General features: G+C 35.6%; 2 protein-coding genes across 2 annotated transcripts in view; both read left to right on the top strand.

Annotated features, from left to right (window-relative positions):
* Positions 1 to 1,341, top strand: part of LOC110025645 (probable thylakoidal processing peptidase 2, chloroplastic) — a 6,627-nt gene extending 5,286 nt beyond the window's left edge. The window contains exons 5-6 of the mRNA XM_020726230.1: positions 751 to 818; positions 1,017 to 1,341. Of these exons, the coding sequence (XP_020581889.1) occupies positions 751 to 818; positions 1,017 to 1,158 (210 nt within the window). The 3' untranslated portion in view covers positions 1,159 to 1,341. The remainder of the gene's footprint in view (positions 1 to 750; positions 819 to 1,016) is intronic.
* Positions 1,342 to 2,760: 1,419 nt separating this feature from the next.
* Positions 2,761 to 20,808, top strand: part of LOC110025654 (protein MICRORCHIDIA 7-like) — a 34,461-nt gene continuing 16,413 nt past the window's right edge. Inside the window, 10 exon segments of the mRNA XM_020726241.1 lie at positions 2,761 to 3,164; positions 3,838 to 3,912; positions 4,265 to 4,299; positions 4,385 to 4,463; positions 5,871 to 5,963; positions 6,118 to 6,199; positions 8,096 to 8,171; positions 11,036 to 11,164; positions 14,331 to 14,429; positions 14,833 to 14,934. Of these exon segments, the coding sequence (XP_020581900.1) occupies positions 2,783 to 3,164; positions 3,838 to 3,912; positions 4,265 to 4,299; positions 4,385 to 4,463; positions 5,871 to 5,963; positions 6,118 to 6,199; positions 8,096 to 8,171; positions 11,036 to 11,164; positions 14,331 to 14,429; positions 14,833 to 14,934 (1,152 nt within the window). The 5' untranslated portion in view covers positions 2,761 to 2,782.

Here is a 20,808-nt window from a genome sequence, read left to right as displayed (position 1 = left end):
TATACATATAAAAGTTTAAATCACTGTAGCTCATGTGTTTCTGCAGTTTTTATTTTATACGAACAGTGCAAGTTTGAATTCAAGGCCCTACATATGTATTTTAAATTAATTTAAACAAGCCAATTTCCACGAGCTGAATACTAGCAAGAATACATAAATCGAGCCGAACACGAACATGCTCTTTAGGAGCAATTTCAAACACCGGCTGAACTAAATTAATTATAAACGAGCTGAACACTAGCCGAGCCCGAGCGGGCTTTGCTCAAGCTCGGCTCCAAGCTCGGCTCGTTTACAGCTCTAGTTATCAAAATCATAGACATCATAATTGAATTCAAGACCCTACATGTGTATTTTTAACTAATTTAAACAAGCCAATTTCAAGCAAAACACGAGCCGAATACTAGCAAGAATACATAAATTGAGCCGAATACAAACACTCCCTTTACGAGCAATTTCAAACACCGCCTGAACGAAATTAATTATAAACGAGCTGAACATTATCCGAGCCTGAGCGGGATTTGCTTGTTTACAACTCTAGTCATCAAAATCATAGACATCATAAATAAATTGTGCATGCTTCTCTTTCGTATCAGTTGTCATTCCCGTTGAATAAATGATTTGGTTTAAACTGATAAATCAAGGATTTTGTTTTTTAATAAAATTTGAAGCTATCAACTCTTTCCATCTCTGCGTTACTTTTCATAGTACTTGAGTAATCTCAATGATTATTGCTTGGTGTTACTTTTGCAGCTGGTGCCTGAAGGATATGTTTTTGTGCTGGGAGATAACCGAAATAACAGTTTCGACTCCCACCACTGGTTAGTTCTCTGCCATTAAAATTTATGTATTGGAGGAGTTTCTATGCCACATTATAGTCACATATAAAATGTCTTAATGTTTTCATAGTAAATATTTATACATAACTAGCCCTCAGAAACATTACTATTTACAAATCTTGCCCAATGTTTCATCCATTTTTCAGATTCAAAATTTAATTGTTGCCTTTGTATTTACAGGGGACCCCTTCCAGTGAAGAGTATTATGGGAAGGTCCATCCTGCGTTATTGGCCTCCATCTAAAATATCAGACACCATTTATGAACCTGGTTCTTCAGAAACTCCTCTCATGGTGGTTTTGAAGAATTGGACGCCTCAATAATTTTTAGTTTTTTTTTTTAATTTCAAATTTTATATTATTTCTTCATGCTATTTATGTAAAAGTTTTTTTTTTAATTTTTTTTATTTTTATTTTTGCAGTTCATTGTTAATCTTGACCATGCATTTTTGTATATTGTAATATGCTAGGGCCATGTTGCATGGAGAAAATTTGGCTGAAATCCAAGCAAAGCAAATTGTTGTGAAATTTTTATGTATTTGCATCTCAAGTTTTTAATTTTAAAAAAATATAACTTCATATAAAATTTTTGTGAAAATTCTTTCATGGGATGCATTATAAAATGAATATAATGAAGAATTATATATTGTATTTGAAATATTTTAGAGTTGTTTGGTTTAATTTAAAATAAATGAAAATAATTTATTTCTAAAAGTACAAAAATGAAAGATTTATTTATTTATTTATTAAATACATTTGTTTAATATATTCTTTTAATTATATTTATTATTATTTTTTGTTTTAAAAAAATAATTTATTTTTTATTGGGCCTATTGAATATTACCCTCTTAAAGTGATTATTTGTGCTGATCCATGTTTTTGTTCAATGCTCAATATTTTTTGCTCAGTAATAGCCTTTTTAATTTTAATCAAATTAATATTTTTTTATGTAAAAGATGTTTTAATGATATTTTAGGGAACAAATATGATGTAGTATTGTGACTATATTATTGAAAATATTTGATATTATCAAATTTGTCAAATTTAAAATAAAGGAAAAAAACGAGCTTATTATTATTTTTTAATTTGTTAGTTTTGAGGTTTAGTGCAGATCAAAATCGGTTCGTGACTTATTATATTTGATTTCGAGCCGAGCCGATTCAAAATTGAATCAAACTCCTTCTGAATCGAATTGAAGCTACGTGACTCAAATTGAGTTATTGGATCTATTTTAGCTGGAGAACGTCTCGATTTGGCTCAAAAGTTAAATTAATTGCCTCAAATTGAGATATTTGAATCCATTCCAACTCCAAATCGGATCTAAATTAGCCATGACTCACTATATTCAATTTTTCTTATCATTACATATACAATTTTTATAAATAAACAATAATAGGAGCTCCATCTTAACTAAGTTCAAGCCCATGCATCTATGACTTCGAATAAACCTAAGAAAATTAAAAACCCTCGTTTTTTTGTTAAGACGTTGCTTACGATTCGATTTCCAAACACAATATTTTCTCAAAAAATGAATGGTTCACCAAAGGGAGAAAAATTTGCGTACGTAAGACGTACGCAACACTGCATACATCATAAATGTTATTCTGAGGGTATTGAGGGTTGTATCTACATTATACCCCCAGTAACCTCCCTTTAACTTATGTGTAACTTACTTGTACCTTCTAGTAAGTTTGACGCTTCTGTTTTCATATATTTATATGTTATATGTAAGTTACATTATATTACAAGGAGGTTACGTGGGGTATAACACGAATATAACCTCTAATATCCTCTTAATAACCTCCTAAGTACTCAAAATTTTCTCGTTCACCATCTTCACACGCGTGAACGGTACACGCGCGTGTGACCCGTACGATGCTTATATTGAACGACGGGAAAGTATTAATGAAAACTGAGAATCCAGTTGTTTTCTCCGACTCGTTTCCTCATGGAGAAGGTGACCGTAAAAGTGGAGGCGGAGCCGCTGGAGCTGCAGGAACCACTGGGGCGGTCCCTTCTGCTTAAAGCACCACCTTCTTTCTACGGTGATGTCTCCGTGATAGACCTCAGCAGCAGCGAAAGTGATTCCGAGGCTGAGATAGAGAGGTCTAGGGCTTCGGATGGTTCCTCAGGGGCTGCCAAGAAACGCAAATTTGATGGCATGATGATGGATAATCTTCCTCCGGGTTTTCTCGACCCACTTCCGGCGTCGGGGGAGAAATTAAATCAGCTTTCGATGTCGACGGCGCAAACTCTTGGTTCAAGACAGTTCTGGAAGGCCGGGGATTTTGATGGTCCGCCAATTGTTGATGATTCAACGCAATTTTCTTGTAGGTTGACTCCCCCTTTTTTCTTTCTTTCTTTTGAGATTACGTAAAATTTATTTGTGAATGTTGCCCACTGTTTAAGGTTATTCTTCTTGTTTCGTCATCGAACGACAATGCATGTATTCGTTTCGTTCTGACATGGGTGGAAACGCAAGCAATATCTGATGGAACATTGCCCCGAGAAAATCTTAAACTTGAACAGTGAAGATGCAACTAGAAAACATAACATACTTTTGCTTTTGCAACTGATAAACTGGGATAAATGTCATCATTGAAAGCATTGTTCATTTGAACTGTGTTTTATGTTTATTTGGGTGTAACATAGATCATTGTTTCATTCCCCTATTATGGCTAAGGGGATCTCTGATAAATGTAACATTAGAAACCATTTTCTCCTCAACATGGTATTGAAAGAATCTTATCCCTGGTTCAGTGCAATGAGTATAAATAAGAAGAATATTTCATTCTTAAAAGCAAGTGGGATGAATGAATTCCTAGCTATTCTTGGTTTAGTCTTTTCCTGGATTTATGTTGTTAAGAAATATGAGTGTCATTAAATCCGTTTTTTATTTAAAGTTATGATCCGTTGCTCTCTATTTGCGGCTGAGGTTTCTGTAAATCTGCTTTGGTTTAAGTTTCATTATTGTGACCTTACAAGCCTTTTTTTACTTCTTAGCGGGCATGGACCATGTCAGAGTGCATCCTAAGTTTCTGCATTCAAATGCTACAAGCCACAAGTGGGCGCTTGGAGGTACTCTTCTTTAAACCTGAAGTATAGCGTCAATTGTGAATTTTTATCAGGGGCATTTACATACACACCGCACAATTCTGTAGTAGTAGTATTTTTTTATATGATATTAAAGATTATAGTGTTATATATATAAATATGAAAGTCTAGCTGTTAGATATGTAAATACATATGAAATGTGTGGTATGTATGTAAATTTTCCTTTTTTTTGTTGCACATGTACTGATGTCTACCAAATCAAAATGCATCATGCTTTGCTCTTATATTATATTGGCTGTGAAGTTTATGATGTCGGTTTGTTTCACTTTTTTATTTTTTTGGTTTTTTAATTGGTACTTTCTTTTCTACTTGATAGCTTTTGCAGAGTTGTTGGACAATTCACTTGATGAGGTATTGTTCTCATTTCTTGCAATATCATTATGTACAATATTGCTAGATTTCCGTCTGTACAATACATGGGTTTCTTTCTTTTTAGGTTTGCAATGGAGCTACCTTTGTGAGCATAGACGTGCTAAAAAATAAGAAAGATGGAACCAAAATGTTACTTATTGAAGGTTTGAATTGATGTTTTTCTTTGGGGGGTGGTTGTTGCATCTTTTACTTGTCTTTCTATCTTTAAATGATATATTTGTAATGAAATTGTCTTTTCTAGTTTTTTTTTTTGGGGGGTGGTTGTTGCATCTTCAGGCTCATTTTTCATTGGTATGTTTATCATACAGTTTAAATTTACAGGCCTGCCTTAATCTTAGTTTTTGATGAAAAAACTTATCTAACATTAAGTGTTTTTGAAACTTGAAATGTTTATCTATCCATTTTGTAATATTATCGCTGTAGTTGCATTTCTTGACTGTGAATTGAAGGTGCAGATAGGTAGAAAGTTTTGAAAGCTGAAAGAAGTCCATTAAATTTTTGATAGTGAGATAAACCTGATAATTTTAGATCATAAATTTTGTTTTATTGTGGTCTTCTAAATTTAATGGATGCCTAACCGTTTAATTTTCCTTGTAAAAAGAAAATAATTTTACTTGAAGGGTAGAATTCAGAAGATGTGATAGAAAAGTACCGCATAGAATTACAAAAAAATTTTATAAGATGGTGATGAGACATTCAATGCTTTATGGCACAAAATGTTGACCTGTAAAAGAGAAGCATGAAATTAAATTAAGTGTTCTTGAAGCAAGAATGCTAAAGGGGATGAATGCCTTTACACTTAAAGACAAAATGCAAAATAAATATATCTATGAAAGGGTTGAATAGCTTCAATGGCAGTCAAGCTAGAGAGAGTCACCTTAGATGGTTTGGTTACATTAAACGTCGATCATATGCTGACCTTGTTAGGAGATTAGATGTTTAGATTTGACATGTGTTAAGAAAAGTATAGGTAGACCTAAAAGACTTGAGCATGTTGTTTAAGAAATGATCTTAATTTATTTGTTAAAATGAAAATATGCACTCAATAGGACATAATGGAGAAAAATGATTAATGTAGCCGACCCCACTCAGTGGGGGTAAATGTGATGGGAACGAGACAAATTTCTGCAGGAATTAGGGTATACAGAATATTTTACTTCACCGGCACAAAACAAAACAATCCAAATACATAAACACCTACAATTTGAGAGGTATGCTATCTCTTCCAAGGATTCAAGACCACAATCACACATAACATAACCTTAAATTTATTAAAACCTATTTATACCCCACAATAATAACTAAAAAAAAATTAAATTGCCCTTTTAATCTTGTGCCTAACATAATTTTTCAAATTATTTAGCGGATGGCACCTTAGGCACCGGTCTAATAGAAGGATTGTTGTTGTTGTTGGAGGGTAGAATTCGGATTGTTGTTTATCTTGTAGAAAACACTAATTTATATCTCTGTTGTGATTCTTGTATTATAATTTTGAAGCTTTCTTTCATTTTTCATCATGTTAATTTGGTTTCATGGCTTCTCTTTTATAGATAATGGCGGTGGTATGAATCCTGATAAAATGCGGCAGTGTATGTCTCTTGGTTATTCCACAAAGAGCAAAATAGCAAATTGTATTGGACAATGTAAGTTTCTTTTATCAGAAAATGCTGTTTTTCATCCATGACATTTTTGTTGTCATTAAGATATTGATGCATCTGCACATACATTACTATTTATGTACTATAATTTCCATTTAATTTTTTTCTTTTAAAATTTATTTTTTACTATCTTCTATAGATGGGAATGGATTTAAGACGAGTACCATGAGGCTTGGTGCAGATGCCATTGTTTTCTCTTGTTGTCGCGGCGAAGGAAAAAGGTTGGCTGTCTACTCTGTGCTTTGCTCACAATCTTTACTATTTGACAATGAGTGCATGCCTTTTAATAGGTTCTGTCAAGACTAAATATTTTTTCTGGCGTGGATTTTACAATGTAGACTTTTAGTTTATATACAACAAGGTAATGGAGGTTCCATGGTGGTCTTCATAAAAATGTACACTGGTTCTTTTTATTTGGTAACTTATGGTGAATATTTTTCTGACAACGAGTAAATGTCCAAAATGATCGCTAGACTTCTTAGATGTGTTCATTTTAGTTCTTGATTAATTTACGTGAATTTAGTCCACTGGCTCATTAAAATTGAACTAAATTTGTCATATCGTCAACCTTGTCATTCTTTGGATGAACGTAGGTGTAGAGGTATTTTCCATGAAAGCATTCTAGACTTTTAAGGTCAATCTGACGGTTTAATACCTATTCAATTTGTCGACATTAATTATAAAATTTATAAGTACTATGTAAAACTTCCCTTTACCAGATTTTGTATAATGAAATGAAAAAATTGATGATAGGACCAAATTGGCTCAAATTTGGTGAGGTTAAGAACTGAATCAAACACTTGAAATTGTCTGCCACTAAAATTTGTACTAAACTTCAATCACTTGGTTTAAGTCTGTGTTATTAGAACTACATACATGAGTTTATTTGAGCGGTCATCTGCTAAGTCTAAGAAGCTTATAATATATTTCAGTTTCATTATGCGATTATGACTAATGGGTTTGCATGGTACTCGGTTTACAATACATTGGAAGCCTTTTGTTAATTGTAACAATTATAAGTTCACTGCCAATGCTTATAGAAGGTACTAAGAACAATACTATCTGCATGAAGGAAAAGTTCATAAAAAGTTATGTTGTGTATTGGGTTGAAGGCTTATGAGTTAGAATAGGATTCTGTCATTTGTTCATTCTTTAATATTTTTTATTTGACTTAATGTAACAATTTTTAAAACTAACGTTGGTGGTTCAAGTTTATGGATGGCAGAACAGTGATTGGTCCATTAAGTGCTTGATGTTTTTATTATAATTTGATTGGTCAGAAGTAAAAAGATAACATTCAATAGAAACAGTCTTAATAGAAGGGCCATATTATTGCTTTGATAGAGTATTTGTGGGCCATGCATGCATGGTGCTATCACATAGTAAGCTGTGAGAGGTGTTGAATTTGTTGAGTCTGCTAAGATATGTTAGTTAATTTACTTGGGTGAATTTTACATCTCAATTTATATATATCACTCCATCACAATAAAGAAAACCGTAAATATTTTATTTTCTTCAGCTATATTCGTTACGCTACATTTAGGCGTGCCATTACATATGAAACTAAGATTTTATTGTGTCCATCATCAATCAAATAGAACAATTTATGTGTGACTCAGACGGTTAATAGGGTGTATTTCTTCAATTAGGCACCTAACCAACACATTTCTTCTTTATAGTTGCTTGTTTGCTAGCAGTCTTTAATATTAGATGGCGATTGACTAGCGACCTTCTAATTCCTATGTATTTACATATCTAACAATTAAACTTTGTTTTTTACAATTATATTAACCAAATCTTTCATATCACATAAAAATTACCACCATTTAAATTTCTAAAAAGTAAAGTAAAACACAGCTTGTAATGCCTTGTTACTTATTCAAACCAGCCAGCATCGTCAACTTGTTTTAAGGTTGCCTTCGACCATATACTCCTCTTTTGTTGAAGTATGCCTAAGTGATTCCTTGTCTGTAGGGTATTTTAAAATATTGAATATGGATTTGAGTATTAACTAGTTAATCAACAGTTGTCCAAGTCGTTGGCGGTTCTGCAAAAATTCCCATTTATTTTACCCTTTTTTTGGGTGACGACTTATGTTTCTGAAACTTACTTTTCAGCCCTACGAGGAGCATTGGGATGTTGTCTTACACATTTCTAAGGAACACTGGTAAAGAAGATATTGTAGTTCCCATGGTATGCTATTTTTTCCGTTATTGCCTGTTTAGTTAGCACTACATTTGGTTCGGTAAACATATTTATGATTATCTGCTTGAAGTTAATAATGTTTAAAATGATATGATAAGATTACTAACAGCCAACAAGGCATTAGAGATGTTTATGGTTTATATATATATATATATATATAATGTTTTCATTCTATAGCGAGTCTTGTTTTAGTAGATATTTTTCTAGCATATCTATTTTGTTGATTTTCAGAATTAAAGTTATTTCATTTAATTTGCAATTTGGCTGGGTGATGCTATTCTAGGATTTTTAGATGGTGTATAGTGTTGTATAAAGGGATTGTGATGTTATAAGATATGGATTAAAGGGGAAAAACTTTAAAACAAAGAGGTTTGAATGTGGTGAGGGGTTCTGGCTGCTAGTTCGAGGAAAACATGGATGAAAAGCGAGTTGGGTGGCAAGGATGAATGTATATGGTCGTCAGAAGAATGCACTTAGTATCAGATCCATACAAATCATAATTCCTAAGAAATTCATTAATCTCACTTTAATATCGCAAATCCACATAGCTTATTCCTACAAATAACCTTTGCCGCCAGCCCTTCCTACTCACCCACATGCTGACGCCAGCCACTAATACACCCCCCCTGCTACTGTTCAGCCTGCCAGCAGCCTTCCCAGTTGTTGCATCCTCTCTACCCTTCACTTACTGCTGCCATAGCCTCTCTAACCCTTCTCCCATTTGCTGTCCAGTCGGGGTTCGCCACCTTTGCCCTCACCTTAGAGTTCTGTTTGTATTTGTATTATTTTATTTCTAGTTTTTGTTGTGTTTCTTTCTAAGTTCCAACAATAATAATCATATTTGCTTATTTTCAGGTTACTACAATATCATTGAGTTTAATTGTAGCCAACTTAACCCTTTTGTCTTTTGGAGTATTTTTCTACTAAAAAAATTGTTCAACTGTCCGGAGTCACTCCCTGAATTCATTCTCATCTGTGGTCATCAAAATTCGACAAGTCAATATTCACCCCAAAATAAATCTCTTATCCTATACTCAAATGTCAAATCAGTGAGGCATTAATTCTTCATCACTTGAGGCTTCTTGGTAATAGCAGTTTTCCTCATCTTCTCCGTCCAGTTGGCCATGTTTGTGGTTATGGTGGATTGATCATCTCATCTCCTTTCAAAATCAGCGAGTTTGTGCCGTGATTTTTCATCTCTAAAGGCCGAAAAGCATGTTGAGTGAGTTTCATGGCTTCTCTCACTTATAAGCATTGGTTGCACCAGGTGTAGGACAGCTGAAAGACTTACACCTTGCCTAGATGACAGTCTAGTAATCAATTTAAGAGACACACAAGAATTCTTTTGCACACGGGGACTATCAATTGGAATTGTCTTTAATCTACCGAGATACTGATTTGGTTGGCTAAGGGAAATGCACGAACCATAAGATGTTTAGCTTTAAATCTAAACTCAAAGTTATCCCTCAAAAGTGAGTCTACCACATTTATTTATGTATGGTTGGTAAGCATATCAACTACATTCATTTATAATGAGTAAGGTACGCATAATTCGGACCCTGCATGAACTGCGACCGAAAAAGCATGTTGAGAGAAGTACACTGCTTCTCTCATCTTAATCATTGGTTTTATCTGGTATAGGATACCCAAAAGGAGATTACACCTAGCCTGGATGGCAACCCACAATGATGATAAGAGGGGTATACAACCTCCATCACATATGTGTTTTCTTCTTTCTTTTCTATCTATTTTTAAATGAGCACGTTGAATGATTTTTCTTAGCACACATGGTTAATCATCACAAATAGCTTAAAGAGATAAAGTACCATAAATATAGTGGTTATGGTGGCTTGATCATCTCATCTCCTTTCAAAATCAGCGAGTTTGTGCTGTAATTGAAGGATTTCTAGTTGCATATCTACCATGATAAGCTTTTAAGCATACTTATGAAAATTTTTCCTTAGAGGCATGGTGGATTATCTACAGTTAGGATTTCAGCTAAGGTGTGGTGGCTGTTTTTGGGGTTGGATGAAGATGGGAGGAACAAGGGTTTAGGGCGAAGAGTGGATATTTGTATATGTAGATGGATTGGGCTATGTGGCTTTGCGCTCTGATATTAAGTGGATTATTCTGACATCTGTATACCTCCATCCTTGTCGCCTACATTGCTTTTCATCCATGTTTTTCTCCAATTAGCTGCTACAGACCCATCACCACATTCAAAAACCTTTGTTTTTAGGTTATTCCCCTTTGAATCCATATCTTAAAACATCCAAATCTCTTTTTTGATCCTTATACGCCATATAGAAACTCTAAATCAGAGTCACCGCTTCACTAGTGTTGCAGCTGTTATTTTATCCCACAGTACCTTCTAGATGTTTCAATCCACATAAATAACTCCCACACTATACTGAATTTTGATTTAATATGTTTGCTTGCATTTCCTTGTTGATGGCTTTTTGAATGTATGTTAATTCATTTCATTTGGAAGTAGGTGAGCCTAGTTTCGGCTGTTAGCTTATTCAACTGAACTTTCTTGATGGTTCAGTTTGCATTTAAGCTTTTTAAAAGCCTTCGAAGACGTTTATGGCTAGAGTTTCTTTTTCTGTTTCCTCTCTACAGTGAAATTTTTATTTAATAGTTAGTTTGGTTCTTCTGCTTCATTAACAATGGTTGTGGTCTTTGAACTTGTTATTTCAGAACCTTGTGTGCTAAACTTGAAATCACAACCTAATATTGATGCTGGATCAGTCATGGAGTATTTATTTCATTATGCAGATTACATTTCTATTTCAGTTTTCTTTGGATATAGTTCAATTTTACTCATTCTGATCTACAAGTTCTTTCTGCAGCTTGATTATGAAAAGAAGGGACAATATTGGGAAAAATTGACGCATTCATCTGCAATTGATTGGAATAAAAATGTGGATATTATTGTACAGTGGTCTCCTTATTCTAGTGAGGCTGACCTTCTTCAGCAGGTAGTTCTTCCCCTCTCGTGGTTAAACTGAATGAAATTTCTATTATGGCCTACTTTTTTGGAACCAGAATTATTTTTTTCTAAACATCTATATATACTTGAAAAAGGCAGACTTAATATTTATTTCATTCTAAACCTTTGAGGTTGTTGCTTGCAAAGCAAAATTTGAATAAGGAGGCTCAGAAGTTTGTCAGTACCTTCACCAAATTCTTACATACATTTTATGCGCTGTTGATTAAGGGTAGCCAGTCTTATTCAATGCTGTTGTGATATATCTTAATGCGACTGCTGGAAAGAAATTGACACCACAAAGTGAATTCTTCCGTGTGATGAAATGTCCCATAATTCCTAAATGTTTGCTGGAGGTTGTTATTAAGGAGTCTAGATGGCAAAATGTTGCACGTATGCTTTTTGAGGCATAAAAGTTTTTTTTAACTCTCTCTCATTGACACCGCAGGATGCTTTTTCAACTGGCAGTTATTATTTTAATTTTTTACTTGATATCCATTTTTATTTTCATAATCATCAATTGCATTATTCCAATTATTTGAGGCTCACATCTTGAAGCCTCATTATCCATTCTTTCATGTTGATTGGTAAATTAGTTGTTAATGTTGTTTAGCATAAATCATTTTGGATTAGTTAATAATGGTTGAGTTGGCTATTTGTACCCTAACTCAATGACCTAATGAGACAATAAATAGTTATATGCATGTAGGTTTAGATTTTGATTCACTTTGGTACACTTAAAACCTAAATCAATGTGGAGTCAGGCCCATCCATTTGTGATCTGATTTAGGAAAGTGTTAAATCAAATTAAGAAAATTTAAAAGAAGATTATTGAGAAGTGAGAAATGAACCCTTTAAAACATGAAAACAATCTCACCGCACCTTGCACCGTGGGAAAGCTTTCTCTAGATTCAACCACCATCAAAATCTACTTCATTAAGTCAGCATTGTCTGCTAGACTCTTGGTCCCCTGAGATCTAAAACACCACTTGACAAATGACTTTATTTTTATCCATTTTAGTTAATTTGTACTTTCACTTAAGGTTGCCACCGTATCAAGTAGATCTACCGTTGGGTATGTAATGCCATCTACATCAATGTCTTCAATGAATTGCTCTCATAACTCATCATCATCATCATTACAATCAAATCTCACTGATACCATCCATATGCAACATAGCAAATACCGCATCGCCATGTGCCAACTGCCACACAGAATTATCAGGTAGTCTATAGTGACAAACCCCAATAGTGCACCATTAAACGCTGCAATATAAAAAATGCAATACAAAAAAAGCACGACCCATAATCTGCAAATCCTCGCCATTGCCAATTTTAGAAAGATCGTGGTCAAAGGAGCTGAACAAAATCCCAACTCTTACAGGAATTGGTATCCTATCTGATACTGGAGTTAACCCAAACTATAGTGAAAATACAAATACCAGTGCTGAAATTCAAAATGTTACAAACAAAGAATCTTGCCTTTAGAAAAATAATGACATAAACATGTAAACAACAAGTAATGATGACGACGCTGCAAAATATGAAAGAAAATGACACAAAATATATAAATAGCTCCCAAGAGTGTGGCAAGCCCAAAAGGGAAAAAAAGGAAGCAATAGCGGTGCTAGAGGGTGGATGGGAACATATGGCAGCAGGTGGTAGTGACGCTGGATGGCATAGAGGGCTGGCGGCCTTCTGGGAGGAGGCTGATAGCAAGTGGTTGTGGCGTAGAAGGGAGTAAGAGAGGTGTTAGGGGACTGGACAGTCGCAGGAAGCATCAAACTGTGGGAGAATATCACCACCTGGGACGAGTTGTAGCCGGAGCACCTCCTTGCCTTCGAATACAACCCTAGAAGGGAAAACAACCACCAACGGCAAGCTATATAGAAATATGAAATCAGGAAGACCAAAAACTGATCCTAACCAAAGCAATATATAATGAATAATAGTAGATAGAATAGATAGAGAATACAAATATAAAGTTGATGGAAAGGGAATGTGGTCGAAAAGGAAGGGCTAGACTAGGCAAGGAATCAAATAGTTAAAATGAACTAAGGTACTATAGTTGCTACAGTACCACATACTGGTAAGCTCCCACCTCACTACCGCCCATAGAATCAAGCCCCCCAAGGTCAAACTTCATTTCCCCAAGAAGGGAGGCAGATCGGCCTCCTGAAAGAAAAGCTCTAATTTTCCTTGCCAAATCAATGTATAGAAAAAACAAATTTATGTAATAAATAAATAAATAAACTTGTACAGTTTGTTGCTTGTTGTGATGCTTCCAACGAGATTAAAGATGGATTTTCAACATTTCACATGCCAAATATTGTTAAGAGCATGAACTAATCTATATTCCCTGAATTCCAAAACATGTTTTGATTTGACATGACTATGTCTTGCTTTCTGAATTTCCCACATATCTTTGGGCTTTTAATCGACCTAAATTTATCTGTCGATGCCATCAAGAAGTCATGTCGCGGTCTAACAACTCTACTTCTGTTATTTTATAAAATGTTCCACAAAGCAGTTTATATTTAGCATTGTTATAATGCTGAAACTAAAATTTTTTTTGAGAAGAGATTAGTTCCACACGGATAAACCATGTAAAACATAACAGTTGCTCCTTGTTATTTACTTATTATGCAAATTTCATGTCAAGCAGACAAAAGAGCAATATCAGTCTTTTGACAAGCAAAATGCTTCAATAAATAATGAAGAGTAAATGCCTTCTCTGATTTTGTCTAGACTTCTTTAGGTGTAAATGCAAATGTTGCTATAGGTATCCACACACATACCCAATTTTGAAGTCATTAATGATACCTGATTAATGTTTGTCAATAGGTAGTTTGGAACATCGAAAAAGGTTTAGACATACATGCTTAATGTTTGTCACTTCTACATCAGAACTCTCTGAAATTTTTTTTATTTTACTTTTTTGCTTTGATGTCAACCGGTAGATAGGAAAATCCAGAAAGTACTTGCAGAACTGATAGGTTATAGTTGATAATTGATAATTTTGTGACAGTCTCTAAGTCTGTCTTATCTAATGTAATGGCATGTTCATTTTCATCTTGTACTGCTGGAAGGCAATCTTTGTGCGATTATTCTTTTTCCATGCCTCTTCTGATATGTATTCCCTCGTTCTTCTTCCACAGTTTGATTTGATGTCGGATCATGGGACTCGGATAGTGATATACAACCTATGGGAAGATGATCTAGGAAAACTGGAGCTTGATTTTGACACTGACAAAAATGTATGGACCCAGCCATTTTCAATCTTTCTCCCCATCTCACCCTCAAATTCAGACGTTTTTCACAATACTCTTGAACTTTGAGAAGATAGTGAGTGGGTTTACCATTTGGACGATTTACATACATACACTCAGTTCTGATGTATTTACATATCTAACACCCAAACTTCAATTTTTACATACCTGCCACCTTCCTCATGCATAGAAAGTTAAATGGCGGTATTTTTGATGATATTGAAGATTTGATTGTTATAAATATGAAAATTATAGTTTAGGTGTTAGATATGTAAATAAAAGGATTGGGTGGTATATATGTAAATGCTGTTACCATATTCATAAACTGGACTGGTTCAAATTGTTTGACCTTTTATGCTTTTTGTTATAATGACACTGTTCGAGATTACAGGATATTCAAATTAGAGGTGTCAATCGAGACGAGAAAAAGATTCAAATGGCTCAACAATTTCCAAACTCTAAACACTTCTTGACATACCGTCATTCTCTGAGGGTATGCTTTTGTTTGGTTCAAACATTCTTTTTGTTTGTTTACGTGATATGTTATCTTGTCATGTATTGCAAGCTATTTTTAAGAATTTTGTGTATTTATTGATACTAATTGCAAAATTAAGAAGTTTAATATGTTGAAAGATCATAATGGTTGCTATTGAAAATAAACCTGCAGCTATTAGCTGGAGTTATTTGCTAATCTTCAACTACCTTAATTCAACCTTTTGTGTTTGACTGTGTTAATTCTCACCCTCCATTCATCCTTTTTAGTGCCACTTAGAGTTATTTACTCTTATTTTACCCTTCACAACGTTATTTTTATTTGCTAGTTTTCTTCTTAATTCTTTCACATCATTTATACCCAATTTTCTTACTTGTACATCTTCTTCCCTGCATGCATGCCCGATCCACTTAAGTCTATTGGTCATAATCCTATCATCAATGAAGTCAACCATTGTTACTCTACTATAAACATTTGTTCACTTTATCCATCAAAATTTTGACATTATCTATGTTAACATTCTCAGTTTTACCGTATTTGGTTATAAATGGTTTTCTTTCTGGTTTTAGGATTACTTTTGGGCTGATTAACGGCCTTTCAAAAAGGCGGTTTAATATTTAAAACATTTCCTCCAAATTTCATACGGATGACCACCCTAGTTTTAAAGAAAATAAAATCAAATAAAAAGAATGTACAATTAATTGTTATCATAATGTATAATGTACCTCTGAGATTGATCTACTGAGAGATCTCCTTCTTCTTCATGTAGCACTTAGCTATCAACTCAGGAAACGTTTACGTTTTCAAAGGCTCTAAGCGATTTTTTTTCTGCTCTTCATTTTAATATTGCAACCTCTGAACTGAGCAAACAGCAAGGTTTATGTTTTGCAAGGCTAAAAAAAGGATGTGAGAGGAATCGAGAAACTTCCAGTTAACGGGAAGATAGGGTGAATGCTAGCTAAGAGGAGAAAGAAACTTCTAGAATATATATTTATTTATTTATCTGCTGAAGTGATTTATGAGTGCGACATGGTTCTTATAAGGCTATGCTAATCTATCCTCCAATTTTGTTACATAAATTAGTTTTGATTTCTTAATAATTAACACTACGGTAAACATCTCATTTGTGACTTTAAGGTTTCTTTAAAAGGATGCCATCCTCTGTCTTTAGCGTTGAATAGATTTTCTCAAACTACCTGAGCTCTTCTTAGTTTTGTGACTAAGCATGTCTCTCATTGCTTTTCAAATTTGTGGAAATGTGAGAGGACCTTGGGAAGGATTTGATTGGGACAACTCTTGACCTCGTTTTTGGTGAGGTCTAATTTTCCTCTTAGGGTTTAGGATCTAGCCTTAGGGATCTCCCTTCGACTATCTTAGAACCTTAGAAATGGGACCCGCCATATGTAAGAGTAAAATTTTTACCGGTAAGAGTTTCGCGTGTGTGGTATCGACTTCTATCACTTAGAAGGATGAAACCAACATGAGGAAACCCAAAAGGAATTCCTATAGGACCTTTTGAGCCTTAGGGTGGCCTTCTGCACAATTCGCACTCCCGCGCGCACAAACTTCACAATTTGGTGAGTCGACGCGTCCGATTGCTACAATTTACATCACTTGCACTGTTACCTGTCGAAGACTCGAGTAAATTTTTTGAAACGATCGATCGCGGGTCGAAATTTTGTGAAATTTGAATTTTGACGCGTTTTTTTGACCCGATTGTCGACGACGTCGTCCGAGTGACCCCGGATGACAAAACAGACTGCACCGGCGCGTCCGGAACGTTAATTTTGCCTAGGGAAGACACTCATTTTGTTATGACGCCGCGCGTGAATAAATCGCATATGATTTTATATATATATATTAATATATAAATTTATATAAACCAAATCCTCCCTTTCCTCTTTAAGTCCTAAATCCCTAAACTCACGCACCCGAGCTCTGCCTCCCTTCCCTCTCCGTTCGCGTGCCTGACCTTTCCCTTTCTCGGTCTCGAGCCAACCGAGCTCTTCCTCCACGCGAGAGAGAGTTGACTTCTCATTCGTCCTTGCCCGACACTTTATGCCCGCGACCCTCCTTCCTGAAGCCGTGCCAGTCTCCCCGAGCTGTGGTTTTCCTTTTCTTGGTAGCTTGACTATGGGAAACTTGCTCTCTGGTATACTTGAATGACAAACTCTCTCTTCAGGCTCACCACTTGGTCCTGGATGTTTCGGTTGTTTCGCCTTCTGTGAGCAGAGAATGCAGAGCAGGGAATGCAGCTTTTTCTTTTTGGCCCGATTCGAGTACCGTGAGTGGTGGGGTGATTTTCTTTCTCTTCTCCTTTCTCGGCATATAAACATAGTTTCTCTTAGGGTTGGTGGTTGTTGAAAAAGTTTGCTAAAGAAGAGTGGAATAGAGATTTTGGTAGTGAGAGGAGTTTAGAAAGGGGATTTTTGTGAGAGCGTCTCCTTGAGGTGGTTTCTTGTGTTGCAGTGCTTTACATTTGCATTAAGGAGGTATCTCTTCTTCTCCCCTTTTTCGGTGTTTTGCTTCCTTTCAGTTTTCTCTCTGTCGAGCCTCCTCTTGCTCGGTTAAGTGGATAGTACAACATGCTAGTTTAATTCACTTTCATGTATTTTGAGATGTTTACTTTAAGAGCATGTTTCAAGAGTTCGATTTGATTACTTGCTTAGAATGGTGGAAATATAGCATGACATAAGTGTTCTTCTTTTCTCTACTTGCTTGAGATGAAACAGTGACATAGTTCTATTATTGTGAACAGGAAGCTTGAAACATGGTCTTGAAATAATTTTAGCTCCTCTTGCAAGCAGGTTAGGATATGTATTATGAAGCTTTTCATCTATTTTCATTTAGTATGAGATATTGGAAAGGTTATTTGGCCTTTCATGCATGTTAGGGGTTGCGGTTTTGGTATCTCATGGCTTTCCCTTACCTGAAATGCATGTTAGGAGGAAATTTATTTAATTTGGAAAGCTTTGTATCTTGTTTTGAGGGCTTGGTTTAGCTTCTCGTGAGACATCTCCCCTGCTCAAAAATCTGTTGGAATTGTTGTATGCTTGGAATATTTAGACATGCAGCTTGTTCCTTGGCTTTGGATGACTCGGTTTTATCTTCAGGTGGTTGGAACTTTAATTTCTATTAAAGCCTGAATTTATATCAATGTCTGGATCCTGTTTTAGCCTTGTTGAGCTCTGTTTTGGCTTTTGGTTCTTGTTGGGCTCGATTTTGGCTGGGTTTGGAGTCTCGGTTCTGGATTGCCTTTATGGAGGCTTGAATTTTAATACTGCTGGGCTCGGTTTTGGCCCTGTTGGGCTCGATTTTGGCATCCTATCGGTGTCTTGGCTCAAATATACAAGTGATGAGTGGATTTATGTTGATTTGGAAGAATTCCATAACTGTTCTTGTGTAAAACATGTGTTAGTTATATATTTTGATGTCTGGAGGATATGAAAATGTTTTCTACTCTTTAGTTGTAACCCGAATTCGAACCTTAGTTGTGGTTCGGTCTTGGCTTGACTTGGGAGCTTGGTTTGCTTGTTTTAGCTCTTACTCGAGAGCCCATGATTGATTCCTTATACTTGTCTTTACTCAAGAGTATTGGTAGCTTGCTTTGCTTGCCTTTGACCCTTACCAGAGAGCTTGTTGGGTGGCCTATCTTGTGTATTTTTCTGCCCCTACCCGAAAAATGGCTTTGGGTATGATTTTTGTTGGCTCTAGTTGAGAGCTCGGTTTGCTTTTCCTTGCCCTTACCCGAGAGGTGGTTTGGAGGTGGTTTGCTGGCTTTGGTTCCTATTCCTACCCGTGAGACCTATTGGAGTTTCTTGAGTTTAATTTACCCCCTCTTGTTGAGTTTGAATCATTTGATGATTGTAGATGGATCAAACATGTTACTTTGAGAGATTAGTGATGTTTTATACTCTCCTATGTATATCAAAACTTGTAGGGAATTGATTCGGGTTGCCTTAGCCGTGAGCCTCACTTGTTGTTCCTTGGGTTCGCCTTAGCCGTGAGCTTCTTTTGGTCTTGGGTTTGCCTTTAGCCGTAGGTTTCTTTTGGTCTTGAGTTTACTTTGGCCGAGAGCCTTAGCTGCTGTTTCCTCTATCTATTAACCCCGACCGTGAGCATTTATTTGGTTCTGCGGGTGGATTTCATGCTTATTCGATACACGAGACTATTTATTAATCTGAAATTTGGGGAAATTTTGATTTCGGCATGAGTTTGGAAATATTAATGGTGGTTTCCCCGAGATCATTTTCTTTTGAAGATTGGGAGACTTTAAATCCTTTTTTTCTTTTTTGGAAAAGCATTTAGTTGTGGTGAATTAAATTCATAAAGGATGTCGTTGGGGTTTAGATACCGGCCTTAGGAAGTCGTTTTGACTCGGGTTGGTTCAATTCTAAAAGTGAGAAAGTGATATCTATTTCGGATTGATTCAAGGATCTTCGGGTTTTTCTTTTCAAGTCTTTTTTTGTCACGAGCTTTGAAGACTGATCTATTCTCCTTTTCGGTGTTTTAGATGGATCAGTGCCTCCTCTCTCTCACCCCATTTTTGTTCTTTTCTTTCCTTGCTTCTTGGTTCGTTCTTTCTGATGCTTATGTCTGATACATAAGTGTCCACGTATAACCTTTTGCTATACGTGAAACCATCAAGCAAGGTCGCAAGTAGTCGTTTTGGGGCGTACGGTGTTGATGATAAATGCACACCGAAGATAGAGCAGAAAGATGCCCTATCCTATACCATACAGATCCAGACATTTGATGAACAAAAGGATATGATATCCTTCACTGACATAAGTCTAGCGGGAGTTGGCTCGAACCTTTTTCAGGTAATTGGCAGTCCCATGCCCGACAGTGTAATCGACTCGTGGACAACGAAAAAAAAAATACAAGTTTTGATAAACCCTTTTCAAGCAAAAACATACTTTTCTACGAATCAAACTTATAATAACTCTTCCTTGCATGTTTAAAATTTGTATGCATGTTAAAAAAAAAAAAAACAAAAAACATGCTTTAAAGCTGGTTGTCCACCCGACGAATACCTGCTTAGGCTGGGAAATAGCCCTCTAAGTGAGGTTCAAGACACCCTTTTAAACGAGTGACGGGTTCTATATATTCGGGTGACCGAGTAGCCTTCGTGGACCCTCGAGAATAAATATACAGCTGAGCCTTGTCCCATACGAGTGCTTGCAGTCCCCCTCATCCGAATTTTTTTTTTCCTTTGTTTTATCGAAGCTTTGGGACAGGGCACTCGTGTTACTTTTCCTTTCTTTCGGGATTTCTCCAGGATTTTTGAGGATTTTCTTTTACTTGAGTCTTTTTCGTTGATTTCCTTGAGTTTTCTGTCATGAGTCGTTGTTACATTCTTCTTTGGATTTCTTGGATGATGTTTTCTTTCGGACTTCGCTTTTGAGATGCACTTAGGCTTGTTATACTTAAGGAACATCGGATCTCACGAGCGTACATGTTTGCTTTATATTTTACAGTACTTTATTTTCCTGTTTCTACTTGCTACCGTTTCTTCCTGTAGAACATGTTATATCATTTCTGTTTCTACCTGCTACTGTATTGTATAACATGTTATATTATTCATGTTTCTACTTGCTACTGTTCTTCCTGTATAGCATGTTATACTAGTCTTGTTTTTGCCTATTACTGTTCTACATGCATCCCACCGTTTGCTCTGTACTGCACATTTTATATCCTATAGTTTTAAGCATGTCTTCTTTTATATAGGATGTTTAGAGGACTATAACCATATGGCCGTTTGATTTGACACTATAACTGGACACCCTAGAAAACTTAAACTCGTCACGTCGGTGAGCTTGGAGCTAGCGCGGTGGGCAACACGACCATCTTCAACAGCAGAACATGTCTTCC

Source organism: Phalaenopsis equestris, unplaced genomic scaffold (genome assembly GCF_001263595.1).
Source record: "Phalaenopsis equestris unplaced genomic scaffold, ASM126359v1 Scaffold000320, whole genome shotgun sequence".
Classification (NCBI taxonomy): Eukaryota; Viridiplantae; Streptophyta; class Magnoliopsida; order Asparagales; family Orchidaceae; genus Phalaenopsis; species Phalaenopsis equestris.
This window is presented reverse-complemented; position numbering and strand designations above follow the sequence as displayed.